Source organism: Tursiops truncatus, chromosome 2 (assembly GCF_011762595.2).
Source record: "Tursiops truncatus isolate mTurTru1 chromosome 2, mTurTru1.mat.Y, whole genome shotgun sequence".
In the NCBI taxonomy this organism is placed as follows: domain Eukaryota; kingdom Metazoa; phylum Chordata; class Mammalia; order Artiodactyla; family Delphinidae; genus Tursiops; species Tursiops truncatus.
Genome location: NC_047035.1, coordinates 151,194,633 through 151,208,375, shown reverse-complemented (window position 1 = coordinate 151,208,375; position 13,743 = coordinate 151,194,633). Strand labels below are relative to the sequence as shown.

The window sequence follows — 13,743 nt, the reverse complement described above, 5'->3', positions numbered from 1 at the left end:
CAGTCATGCCCCTGCAGTGACTTCCAGTGATGGGGAGCCCAGGGCGGGGGACAGCAGAACAAACCCAGAACGGGAGACGTTCTGGGGGACAACCAACTCGGTTTCCACAAAAAGACAGGAGCGTCAGAAAGGACGCAGGGGGTCCTGGGCTGCTCTAAATTAAGAAGCTTAAAAGACCTTATAACCAAACATGCGTTTGGGTCCTAATTTGAACAAATCAACTGTAAAAGACATTTCTGAGATAATCATAAAAGTATGACTGCAGAATGGGTAGTAGAGCCCATAAGGAATCACCATAAATTTTATAAGATATAAAATGGGACCGTGGTTACGAGAGAAAGGTCCAGGGCGTTTTAGAGATGTGGACTCCAAATATACACATGGGTGATTTGTACACGGAAATTCGATATACCATTTTCTCAACTTTAAAACGTCTCAAAATTTTCCTTATGTAGCCCATGTTGTGAAGTATCACTGCTCTACAAGACCTCCATTAAAAGTCACAGATGAGGGCTTCCCTGGTGGCACAGTGGTTGAGAGTCCGCCTGCCGATGCAAGGGACACGGCTTCGTGGCCCGGTCCGGGAAGATCCCACATGCCGTGGAGCAGCTGGGCCTGTGAGGCATGGCCGCTGAGCCTGTGCGTCCAGAGCCTGTGCTCCACAGTGGGAGGGGCCGCGACAGTGGAAGGCCCACATACCGCAAAAAAAAACCCAAAAAGTCACGGATGTGACAATCTGCTTTTGTTACAGATCTAACCACTACCATAACACAGGTTCTACAAGAAAACCATACTACAGGTTCTAAAAAAAATTACTTATGATCAAAGTTTATGCAAAAACTCACACAGTAGGTACAGATTATTTGTACATAAAAATTACTCTCCTACTTCACTCCCTAGGTACTGGTTTTAGAGGTTAAAAAAAGCCATGCTTATCTCTACACTAGGAGTCAGCAAACTGCAACCAGGGGCCAAATCCAGACCCGCGTCCGCTGCTGTCAATAAAGTTTTATTGGGACGTGGCCCACCGTTTGTTAACAGATGGCCCACAGCTCTCTTTGCTGTGGTGGCAGAGTTGAGAAGATGCAGCAGAAACTGCAGGCCTGCAAAGCCTCAGATATTTACCGTCTGGCCCTTGACAGAAACAGATGGCAGCACTCTGCTCTAAGTCATCTCTGGAAACCCCACTGGGTGACCCAGGTGCCACCAAGGGTGCAGCCAAAGAAAAAGGCTTACAGTTCTAAGCGCTGACACATTAGCTGTTACACACAGCGAGGCCCAGGCGAAGCAAAGCTGCTGGGGAAGCATGCAGCTGACTTCAAATTCCAGAAACATTCTTATGGTCAAACAGGCCTGTCTTAGAGAGGCATGGAAGACAAGTGCCAGAGAGGGTTCAGAGAAAAGTGCAATAAAAATGCAAGGTCATCAGTCTCACACAGGAAGCTTTTGCTGCCACGACATACAGCATATTCATCTGCAATTTCTCCCTTTTAAGCGCTGACACACTCTTCCTCAAGAATGTGAAGAGAAATGCTATTTGCTAACTTGTTTACCATCTATCTCTCGTCCTAGAACTCAGGCTCTGTGAGGGGAGGAATTTCTCCGGCCCACTATCACACCCCAGGGCCTAGACACGCACTTGGAACACATCAGACACTCAACAGATATTCGATTATGAGCATCAGGGTTCTGTGTTACCACCACTTACCAACTCTGAGACTGTGGACACCATTTACTAGAAAGGACCACTGCCCCCCATCTCCCCCAGCCCAGGCCCCAAGCCGTGAGCAGCAAAGCTGAGATTCCGCGGCTCCCAGTGTTCTCACCTCTGAGAGAACACGCACTACAGCACTTAGACTAAATCCTCCTACTGTACAAAACCTCACACATTTGGGAGACGGCTAAGGAAAAAAGAGTATTTATAGGGGCTTCCCTGGCGATCTGGTGGTTAAGATTTCCAATGCAGGGTTCAATCCCTGGTCAGGGAACTAAGATCCTGCAAGCCATGCAGCACAGCCAAAAGGAAAAAAAAAAAAGAATATTTACAGTCTCTTTTACGTGTAAGTTTTATGTTTCAGGCTTAAGAATCTTTGCTTCAGGGAAAGACAGACAAAGTAGTAACCATTAGCTCAAATTTCTGTTCTAGTTTCAACCCAACAGCGTTGAAAAAACTGAACAGCTTATCCTCTAGACCCTGAAAGGCAGAAAAGACGTGGAAATGAGGGGGTGGGGGAGGGGGCTGGTCTGTGAGGGGTAAAGAGGGAGGGCTGACACTTTCCTGCTTCTCACCAGTGACAAGGACAGGTGCCTGAACACGCGCTCTCCCTGGCAGGACACATTCTGTCCAAGTCTGGAGTCCACCAGTCCAAAAGGGACCAGGGAGCAGGAGGAGGGCGTGCAGACCCAGAGGACATTCCTGCTGTTCTTCCCGAAGAGTGCTGAGCGCTAACCGAGCAGGGAGAACTCACCAAAGACGTGAGCGCAGTTAGTGTTTTAAAAAGAACTTTTAAAACTGACTCAGGAAAGAACGTAGAAAAGAACCCAGGTTTTTGTTTCTGTGGTTAGGAAGGACCCTCCCCCACTGGCAATCGGCCTCCAAGCACCCAAGAAAGAGAAGCCCCTCTCTTCTGATGCAGACCCCCAACCAAAAGCCTCGAAGGCCCCGGGTTGGCTGATCCCTTATTCAAACCGGTAAAATCCAGACGTTGTTAAATTAACTCGTGCTGTCCTCTTACCCCAGCCAAAGTCAAGATGTTCTCCAGTGACCTGGTCATGATGAGACGCTTCCTGGCGCGAGTTACTGCTACATACAGTAAATTCCACTCGTCCTCAGAAAACGACTCTGAAGAAAGCAAAGGGGAAAAAAATATCAACACAGAAGCCTGCTTACAGAAATTTATATTCTTATCTAAACGTTTACTATTCGGGTCTTCCCTGGTGGCGCAGTGGTTAAGAATCTGCCTGCCAATGCGGGGGACACGGGTCTTATCCCTGGTCCGGGAAGATCCCACATGCCGTGGAGCAACTAAGCCCATGCGCCACACCTACTGAACCTGAGCTCAAGAGCCTGCAAGCCATAACTACTGAAGCCCATGCACCACAACTACTGAGCCTGTGCTCAAGAGCCCACAAGCCACAATTACTGAACCCATGCACAACTACTGAAGTCCATGCATCCTAGAGCCCGCGCCACAACTACTGAGCCCACATGCCTCAACTACTGAAGCCCACGTGCTCTAGGACTCACATGCTGCAACTACTGAGCCCACGTGCTGCAACTACTGAAGCCCACACGCCCTAGAGCCTGTGCCGCAATTACTGAGCCCACGTGCTGCAACTACTAAAGCCTGTGCGCCTAGAGCCCGTGCTCCGCAACAAGAGAAGCCACTGCAATGAGAAGCCCATGCACCACAACAAAGAGCAGTCCCTGCTCACCGCAACTAGAGAAAGCCCGTGTGCAAAGCGCGCGTGCAGCAATGAAGACCCAACACAGCCAAAAAAAAAAAGTTTACTACGCCCCATCGCCCCAAAAAACCCTCAGGATTTGCTGGCTTTATAAGCAAAATTTTCCTACAAACACCAACTCCGAAAAGAAACAAAACTCTAACAGACTAGGGGCACAGAACACCCACACTTTGACTCCATGACTAACAGAGAGCTTTTGTGTCTGTTTGTGGGAAAACTTCAAATGGTTTTATTATAAGACTTAAAACCAAAACAACAACACTGGGCTTCCCTGGTGGCGCAAGTGGTTGAGAGTCCGCCTGCCGATGCAGGGGACACGGGTTCGTGCCCCAGTCCGGGGGGATCCCACATGCCGCAGAGCGGCTGGGCCTGTGAGCCATGGTCGCTGAGCCTGCGCGTCCGGAGCCTGTGCTCCACAACGGGAGAGGCCACAACAGTGAGAGGCCCACGTACCACAAAAAAAAAAAAAAAAAGCACTGATGCTTAGATGCTTAGAGTTTAACAGGTAGCCTTGAGTATAAACTGATACAAAAGCAGACAAATGATAGTGCTTACACTAATCCCTTGTATGATTTTCGGGCCTCTTTAATAAAAAGGAGAATTAATTAAAGAAAAACACCTTGGCGAGCAGGTAAACTGTTTTAGAGCTTCTGTCTGATGGGGAAAAACCCACAGCTGAAGAGCCGGTGCAGGTTAAACAGGATGCAATAAACACAGCTGCCCTCCGAGCAGCCCTGAGGGAGGTGGACCCTGGAGGCTCAGTTTTTCTAAACACACATTCTAAAAACAACAAATTTAGGAGCAGGAGGATTTTCTTGTTCTAGAAGGATCCTTCCAAGGAGCCACACCGTGCAAGAAAAAGCAAGGCAGCCCTGCAGTGAGGCGCCAGCGGTCTCCTTACCGACTCTGAAGTGGGGCAGCTGAGCGAGGTTGTGCCTAGCACAAGGCACTTTCACGAAATCATCTAGGACATGCACAGTGTCAAACTCCAGGCCTTTGGCCTTGTGCACAGTGCCCAAGATGTACTCTGGAACAGAAACACAGCGGACGGGCAGATGAGGGGGTGACTGGGAAAGAAAGGAAAGAGGTGAAAAGCTTACACTTCCCACCACTCCCAAAACGCTAATTACGTTTTCTTGCCTGGGTGCGGCTCTGCAGAAAAAGGGGGAAAGAGGAAACCTCAGTCAGAATAAAAAAGGGAGAAACAAAAAAAAGACGAGGGGAAAGTAGAAATTCGTTGCAGGTGTTGCGAACACGGCCGAGTTCCAGTCCAGAGCTCGTGGCGGCTGCCCACCGCCTGCTTCCTATGCACGAGGGGACAGAGGCCCAGAAGAGGCTGGGGGTTTGCCAAGGGTCAGCCGGTAGCAGAGATGGGACTCGGGAGCCCCTTCTACGGGCTGGAAGTAGAACAGAAATAAAGGGGCCACAGGAGAACAGCAGCCTTGTTCCACTGACACAGCCGCCCCTAGTCACCCATGATGTCCACGCTGGCAAGAGGCACCAGAGGCGGGCTGCCCCCGCCCCCAGGGGGAAGTGAAGAGCCCCCGTGTCCCTCACCTGCAAAGTCCAAGTCCTCTATGTGGCATCTCTCTATCCTTTCCACCAGCTCTGGAATCCGGATGTTGTACTTCTCCACGACCGCAATCTTGGCTTCCAGCTCCTTGTCCTCGGCCGCAGTCACATACCGCTTGAAGCCACTGAAGCCCTCTCTGTGCACCCACCTTCTGATGAACCTGTCTTTAATGACGAGGTTTCCTAGAGGGAACAGGCGTAGGGGTCAAGGTGACACAGGCTGCACCGACGTGCACTCCTCACTGACCACATGATAAATGAATGGTCTCAGAGCTGGAGACCCAGGTCCAGGCTCGACGGCATCACTAATCTGCCGTGGGTGCCTGGGCAAGTCAGCGCAGTGACCTGTGCCATAGCCCCTCCAGCTCCAAACTCAGGGTCAAGAGCCCTGCTGACATCCTTGTCTGCTTCTCAGGGATTCGAAATTGTGCAGTAATGAAAAAACGAAAGTGCTACAGAAAATTAGAAAGGATCACATGGGGCCCATGCAGAAGTCTCGGTGTGTGAGGTCACCCGGGCAGACAGAAAGATGGCGGGGAAGACGGCCTAGGGGCCAGCGTGACAGAGAAACTTAGACTCCTGAGAAAAGGGTCTGGAAAGAGCCATCGGTGCCTCTGAAAACAGGAGGTCTCTGGCATCCCACCGCTGATGAGAAGAAGCCACACTGGCTCCTCCAGAACAAACGGGAACTGACTCAGAACCTGCCCGCTCTCCTCCACCCCGCCACTGTGCGCCTGCGTCCACCCCACGCAGCAAGGAGGACACTCACGTCTCTTCCGTTCTTCCTCCGGCTGAAGAAGCGTCCAAATATCAATGATTCTGTCCAATCCAAATGATTTAATCCCCTGAAAAAGTTTTTCGGTGGGAATTTTTTGGTGTTTTGTTGTTTTTAATTTTGTTTTATTTTTGTTACTGTTGTTAACAGGACAAAGTAAAGCAAATGTAGAGGTGGGATTTTGAAATGAGACGCTTTTTTTGGAAACAGATCTCAAATTGCACCCAATGCATAAAGACATCGAGTGGGAACCTTCATTACGCACAAAAGCAGAGGTCACAACGCAGCCTGCAAACTCGGGATGACCCAGTGCTAAGCTCTGGCTGCTCCCTCAGACTTCTCCTACGTTTAAAAAAACGGCAAGAACTAGCTGCATGTTGCTTTCATGTCAAAGAAGGCAATTTAAATCATCTACCTTCCACGAATATAAAACAGCTGCAGCAAAGAAGACAGACGAGACCTGAATACTGAGCGTGGAGCACAAACACTTGCCGCTGTTCCTTCTGAGGAAAGAACTAGACTGTCTACAGGTACTGGATCTGTTAAAAGGTCAGCTCCTGGAGGAGAGGGCCTGACCCTCCCAGTTCAGCCCACCTCTACTGGGAAGCATGTACTGAGCACTGACTGGGGCCCAGGACAAAGGCTCCACACTCCAAGGGTTTAGATCATTTGGGGGACACATAAAACATTAACATCAAACTGAGACCAAAATAAGACAGTACAGATTATAACGTAACCAGAAGTGATCAAGCGGGATGACACATGTGGGAGTGAGACAGGGGAGAGGACAAGCTCACATCCTGCCTGGCGTGGAAGATGCTCCAACAGTACCATTTCCTTACAATAACAAAGATGGCTAAACTATGCTACATCCACTGAGAAAGTATTGTAAAGTCACTCAAATAGCAACATGGGAGAAAATATGCTCGTGGGTGGAGTAAAAAACACATACTCTTTTTTGTAATCTCTAAATGCAGTTGTGTAAAAATACACAACTATAAGGCCAAAGACATAAATAATTAGCAAAAATGAGAATTTTTACATAAAACACTGAGATTAAGGGTGATTGTTTTCCTTTTAATTTCCAAAACTTCTGTAACTTGGTTACATAATCTTTATAAATTAAAAAAAGGAGCATCAGAAATTTTTTATTTTGATTCACTTACTGTATGTACTGAGGGTCTACACATAGTAGGCCCTAGAAAATATTTTTTTCATACATGAACGGATGAATGTCTCTTAGACATAAAACTCTTGCTTCCAAGAGTTAAAAACGCCATACACATGTCACTCAACCCTCTTAGCTTCCCTGTGAAACAAGCAGTGTCGCTGTCCCAGAGACAGAGGGGCTGAGTCGCCTGCCACAAGCCACACACAGTTAGTGAAGAAGCAGAGCTAGAACCAGTGTCCACTCTGCATCTGGAGCCCCGGGCACCTCCCAGCTGTGCCCTCACCTCGCTTGTCTTACACGACTGATCATCACACCCCAGGACACTCACAGGCAGCTGGCAGCCCCGCATGCACACAGGTTAGAAGGGCATTCTTTTTTTTTTTTTAAATAACGGAGGAAAAGGTCCACAGTCCTTGCTGGGCCAGACTTTACAGGACTCGCTGGACCAGAATGGCCAGGGGGAAGGACTTCACAGCGCAGGCTCGGGAACAGTCACAAACCCAAATGCCTGTGTGCAGAGTAAGCCTGGACATGTGGGCCGTTTTCAATGGCTCTGTGTGTCGGCAATGTTTCCGGGCGAGAGCAGAGAACAGAAACGCACTCCTACCCCTATCAGGTGGATCCGGGCAGGCACTTCTCCTTCCGTCACCCGGACGGCCTCATCAAACACGTTGGCGTTGGTCCGGGACAGCAGGGCCACCTGCCCCTTCGTGTCACCTCGAATGCCACCTTTTGGGAGAGAGCACAAACTCTAGGGCAAATCCAGATAAAGAGGGAAGCTAATCTGTGTAACAAATACGTGTAACTGAAAGCCTTACTCTGATGGTTGCCTCCAACCAAAGTCTTTTTTCTTACTCGCTTGCAGACATCCAAGATTGTAGCTCCCACATAGGCAATTTCCACACCAAACCTAAAACTCTGTGGGAGAACAACACAATGAAAGGAGTTAACACCCCCTGAAGAACGTGAGCGCATTGCTACCACTGCCAAGGCCTGGCCTCGCCAAACCCCACTGAGCATCTCTGACTTGCCCGACCTGGAATGGGTACTTGGAAATTCCCTACTGTAAACTGACTTACACAGAACAGGAGCTTGGAAAGCAAAGAATCACCATTCTAAGTTTTCAGAATAGCATTTTCTATCTTGAAACCTGAGAGTTACCTGCTTTTCTTTATCTCTTGCCCCCAAATCCAAACCTTGACAATCTTCCACCATGTTTTCTACAGTCGTTTTCTTACCACTGCTCCCAGCGCAGCTCAGAGACCCCTACCTCATGCATCCCCAACTTGGCCTCTTTCCCTCTGCCACTTGAATCTTTCCCTCATGTGTTCATCAAGCCCCGTGCCTCGCCACAAAAAGGACGAGCACTCTACGAAGAAAAGGTGACGTATGGACTTTCAGGACTCCTGCAGCCTGGACAGCCTTAAGCCCCTTCGTTCCCCGAGACCAGCAGCAAACTTTTCTTTTAAGCAAATCTACCATTCTTTCCAAACTGCCTCTAACAAAGAAGTGTATATTATACAGAAAATTAAGGGAGGAAGGGGGTCTCTCCCTGCCCCCTGAGGCTCCCTCAACATCGATTCAAACCCTACATAACCGGCCACAGGACCAATCACCATTTCCTGAGCGTTCCCTGCCCTCCCCCTGCCGTGCTGCATGGCAGTAACTTCAAAACGCGGCCCAACACACTAATCCCTTGACCACTGTAGCTGGAAAGACACCATTCTTGCCCAAACTCGTGGTATTTATTGCCTTTTTCCATTCACTTATAACTTAAGGTAATGAAGTATTATGTACTTTGGTGAATATCAATAACACAGCCTAAGGAAAGCAAGACTTTCAACAAACAGTACTTTGTTGCTATAGAACTATTCTAAGTGAGCCATAACTCAAATTATAAAGATCCACGAGTCTATACTGACACAAATGAATAAATGAATAAATAAATGGAAGAGAAGACACAAAATCTCCTTTGCAGAAGAATTCCAAATAATCTATGTAGACACTCCAACTCTTGTTCCCGAGTGAGCACTGAGGGCAGTGACTACCTTCCAAGGCACACAGTGTGGAGGGGTGGCGGGGGGAGTCACTTCACGGTGAAGGGAACTGCCAAGCACCACTTCAGCCAGGGGACCAAGACAACATCATCAGTTATAAATCATGTTGATGGGGGACTTCCCTGGTGGCGCAGTGGGTAAGACTACACACTCCCAAGGCAGGGGGCCCAGGTTCGATCCCTGGTTGGGGAACTAGATCCCATATGCATGCCCCAGCTGAGAGTTCACATGCCACAACTAAGGAGCCCGCCTGCCGTAACTAAGACCCAGTGCAACCAAATAAATAAATATTTTTCAAATAAATAAATAAATAAATAAACCACATTGACAGTACGGGCCCCCAATACCTTGTAATGAAAATGGCAATTTTTCTTCCAAGGCCTTCCTCCCAAAACATCAGTGCAACCACCAGACAAACACCAACAGAGGGGTATCCGACAGAACACCTAACCAGTCCTCTTCAAGGTCCAAAAAAAAGACAAGCGTGAGAAACCACAGAGCACAGCCAATAGGAGCCTAAGAAGACTTGACAACTGAATGCAGATAGGGTCACCTGAATAAGATCCTGGAATAGAAAAAGGACATTTGGTAAAAAACCAAGGAAATCTGAATAAACGATGGACTTTAGTTTATAATAATGTATCCACAGTAGTTCATTAACTGTAGCAAATGTACCACACAAATATAAGACGTGAATAATAAAGGAAACTGAATGTAGGATGTGTAAGAACTTTCCATACTATCTTCTCAACTCTTCTATATATCTGAAACTAAAAAACGTCTATTAAAAAAAATTCCTCTGGGTTGACGCCACCCTAAGTCACTACAGCAAACAAGGGAAACTCCAGGAAATAAGGTCACTGAGTGGGCTACAGGGCCTCCTAGAAAAGAACAGAACACAGTTTAGATGACGCTGGCACTTTCGCTGGCAGTCTCACATCCTCTTACTAGAAGTGAGGTTTTTAAAAGCAGTGGTTTTCACACCTTTTAGTCTCAGGACTCCTCATACTTTAAAAAATTAGTGAGCACCCAAAGATGCTTATCATTTACGTGAGTTGTACCTACCTACAATTACCACATTAGCAACTTTAGTGCATTTCAATATAACAATAACCCCATTACATGAGAACATACAGAACATATTTTTAAAACGGTATTTTTCAGGACTTCCCTGGTGGCACAGTGGTTAAGAATCCACCTGTCAATGCAGGGGACACGGGTTCGAGCCCTGGTCCGGGAAGATCCACATGCCATGGAGCAACTAAGCCCATGCGCCACAACTACTGAGCCTGCACTCTAGAGCCTGAGAGCCACAACTACTGGGCCCACGGCGGTGCCCTAGAGCCCACACGCCGCAACTACTGAGCCCTCATGCTGCAACTACTGAAGCCCGCATGCCTAGAGCCCGTGCTCCACAACAAGAGAAGCCACCGCAATGAGAAGCCTGCACACCGCAACAAAGAGTAGCCCCCACTCACCGCAACTAGAGAAAGCCCGCGCGCAGCAACAAGACCCGACGCAGCCAAAAAATAAAAAAAAAATTTTTAAATGGTATTTTCCAAAACAGAAGTTAGAGAGAAGAGTGGCACTGTTTTTACATTTTTGCAAATGTTTTTAGTGCCCAGCTTAAGACAGCCGAATCTCAGAGCTCTGTCTGCATCCAGCCTGGTGTGACAGCCTCACAAAGATGAGTGCTGAAAAGGGGAGGAACATGTAACAGCTTTTCCAGATAATCAAGGCCCCAGGAATTGCCATGCTCATGCTGGAGACAAGGTTTCCAAAATCTGGATTTCACTTGAAAGCAAGTTTATCTTCGGCAATACATATGTCAGCTGTTTTCCTTGAAGTCACAGCTCATAGCATGCGTTTTTGAGAAAATGCCAAATCCCCAAGTCTGAATAACCAGAATTGGTCTGTCAGCTGCTCGTTCAAGCACAAACGAAAGAAGCAGCGGTGGAGCTCACAACACAATCACAAAAGTGCTCCTGGTCAGACAGCAGCACACTGCAGGGGCAGAAGGACTTCATCCTACTTCCCATTTCATCACACAGACTGTGAGAGAGACGGACTCAAGGGTCTACAGTAATGAAATTAATCATTTTTCCTGTGCCATCAAGGATGTTCTTAGTAGGGACTTCCCTGGTGGTCCAGTGGGTAAGACTCTGCGCCCCCAATGCAGGGGGCCCAGGTTCGATCCCTGGTCAGGGAACTAGATCCCATATGCATGCCACAACTAAGAGTTTGCATGCTGCAACCAGAAGATCCTGTGTGCTACAATGAAGATAATAAATAAAAATAAATATTAAAAAAAATAGTACTCTTAAAAACAAAAGATGTTCTTAGTGAACTGCCTACTTTCTTTTTTGACTCAGTGCCTTGCAGTGAAGAATAAGGCAACTGCTAGGACCGGCTGGTGCCAAAGCCGAGATTCTCAGCCACAGTCTCACCACTGACTTTGCATCATCAGTGCAAATGTCAACATAGTGCAAGAGGCAGATAACTATTATGAAAACAGTTTTGACTTTGCAGACCCCCTGAGAACCACGGAGAGCCACTGCTTAGAGGCACGGATTTGCTACACACAGTGAGCCTCATGAAGAGCCTTACACGGGGCCTGGCACATAGTCAACACTGGAGAACCAGGGTGGGGAGCCACAAGGCTTGCGTGTATATACGCGTCTGGGGACTGGGAAGAAAAGACAGCGCTTACCTGTGTGAGATAGAAGACGTGCGTGTGAGGGACTGTGAACAGAGCGTTGACTGCACCTCGGAAGGTATAGATCTGTTGGTGTGGGTCCCCCACGAAGATTTTCCCACATGGCTGAGACAGAACTATGTTCATGATCGCTGCGACCAAGAAGATGGAAAGTAAGGGCTCTGAAGCGACACCAACCCACGGAGCAAAAAGAAACCAAACTTAAGACAGAAAAGGATGAAAACGCTTGCACACTGGACAACAGTTATCTTTCCCTCCAGCATAGGTGCACTCAGTCCAAAGAAATGATCTTATAACAAACAAAAGAAACAGCTTCTAACCCTACGAATGCAGATTATTTTTACTCCTGAATAAATTATTGAGTATAAGAAACCACATAGGCAAATATAAAATGAGGCAAGTTATCTTCTCTGATATTATAATTTAAGGCCCCAAAATGACCTAGTCACACTATTTTCTATCAGCCACTGGAAAAATACACAACACAAATTGTTCACTCTAAATTGACTACCTTTTCCCCCTCCACATGAGTCTCAACCCAATCATCTGGTGACCTAGGCTCAGCCAATATTTTAAGAATAACGCAAGCAAAACATTTAGAGAAAATTAAGTCTCCTTTGGGTGAGGGGTGGGGGTGGAGAGACAAGTGCTGAAATCCACAGTCAGACAGCAAAGGGTTTCTGAATGACTAAGCGTCATGCGCTCCTCCTCATGACAGACAAGAATCATCGACTTATGCACACACGTGTCCTCTTACACATTCACAACACTGTTGCTATGTGTTTGGGACTACTGGTGTCCTGAATGGTTTATCACCTGGGGTACAGTCCTGGGCCTCGTCCACAAAGATGGCGTCAAAAGAGGCCAGCAGAGGCTTGCTGAGCTGCCAGAGTTTCAAGTAGCCTACAAGAAGGGGCAGAAGAGTCAGAAATCGGAATGAGGCAGGTCCACGGCGGGGCTCAGGACTGGGCGCGTGCGTACCGTCGTGCGTCATATGGTAAGCCTCCTCCTTGCACTCGCCCAGCTTCCGCATGTTGTCCCAAAGTCGGCTCGCTTCGAGGACACCGTTCTAGAAAGCAAGTGACACGGTGATGTGAAGGTCATGACCCTGAAATCAGGAGTTCATGTCCATGTGCAGGGGTCAAAGCAAAGGCCCCAGCTCACGGTGAACGGCAGCCCCCCTCCCCCGACCTCCCCCGGCTCCACGAGGGCCTCATGTCAACGTCAGGCGCCCAGATGGGCAAAAGCCAGGGGCTGGACCACACCCAGAGGTAGAGCATCGCTCAGGGAGCACAGCATCTGATGAACCAAGAAAGGCTGGATGATTCCTCTAGATTTATGACCAAGAGTTAATTCATAAAAAGTGTGGTCAATGACTGAAAAGACTTGATAAAAATTAGAAAAGAGAATCACATCTTTAGACCCTGGACCAGCAGACCCCACGACGAGCTCTTATAAGCCCTGGGCAGGAGCCCCATCTGTGAAATGGAGGACCAGGCTGAGGACTAAGCAAGATGAGTGCTCTTCACAGAAAACCCTATATACTTCGCAGCCAGCACAACTGGCCTAGGGTCTCCCCTCCACCTCTACCTCCTGCCAGCAGCTCTAGAGACATCAAAGACCAGTACAAGCTGGCACCGTGTTGAGCCCTTGTTCCTCCCGAGCCCTAACTCCAAAGGGACTGAGACACTCACAAGCTTCTCGCTCTGCTCGACCATGACTCTCTGTCCCTGGCTGTTCTTACACCAGATGGGCACGTGGTCGATCGTCAGCTCGTCGTCAGCCGAGGCAAAGAAGTTTTCCAGAGTCTTACATACTAGCTTGGCCCTTATGAAGCCACCCTTCCCTTCAGCGAGGACAGAGTTGACCATGAAGGGGGTTAACTTGAAGAGATTCAACTTCTTCTTCAATTGGTACCTGCAATGCACGTCCCAAAGGCACCGGGTTGGCTTTTGTGGCAACTCGCGATTTAGTGTCTCCCCCAGGT

At 48.2% G+C, this 13,743-nt stretch overlaps 1 protein-coding gene across 5 annotated transcripts in view; it reads right to left on the bottom strand.

Annotated features, from left to right (window-relative positions):
* FBH1 (F-box DNA helicase 1) overlaps window positions 1–13,743 on the bottom strand; it is a 45,122-nt gene that overhangs the window by 8,584 nt on the left and 22,795 nt on the right. For 3 of the 5 annotated variants that reach the window (XM_033852320.2, XM_033852322.2, XM_073801513.1), the window contains exons 10-19: window positions 13,451–13,673; window positions 12,738–12,825; window positions 12,573–12,659; window positions 11,751–11,917; window positions 7,802–7,901; window positions 7,591–7,712; window positions 5,807–5,882; window positions 5,023–5,220; window positions 4,367–4,492; window positions 2,736–2,842 (exon numbers count right to left, since the gene is read on the bottom strand). In XM_033852320.2, coding sequence (XP_033708211.1) covers window positions 2,736–2,842; window positions 4,367–4,492; window positions 5,023–5,220; window positions 5,807–5,882; window positions 7,591–7,712; window positions 7,802–7,901; window positions 11,751–11,917; window positions 12,573–12,659; window positions 12,738–12,825; window positions 13,451–13,673 — 1,294 coding nt within the window. Of the gene's footprint in view, window positions 1–2,735; window positions 2,843–4,366; window positions 4,533–5,022; window positions 5,221–5,806; window positions 5,883–7,590; window positions 7,713–7,801; window positions 7,902–11,750; window positions 11,918–12,572; window positions 12,660–12,737; window positions 12,826–13,450; window positions 13,674–13,743 lie in introns of those variants that run through there. The other 2 variants (XM_033852321.2, XR_012330351.1) reach the window with 2 other exon arrangements.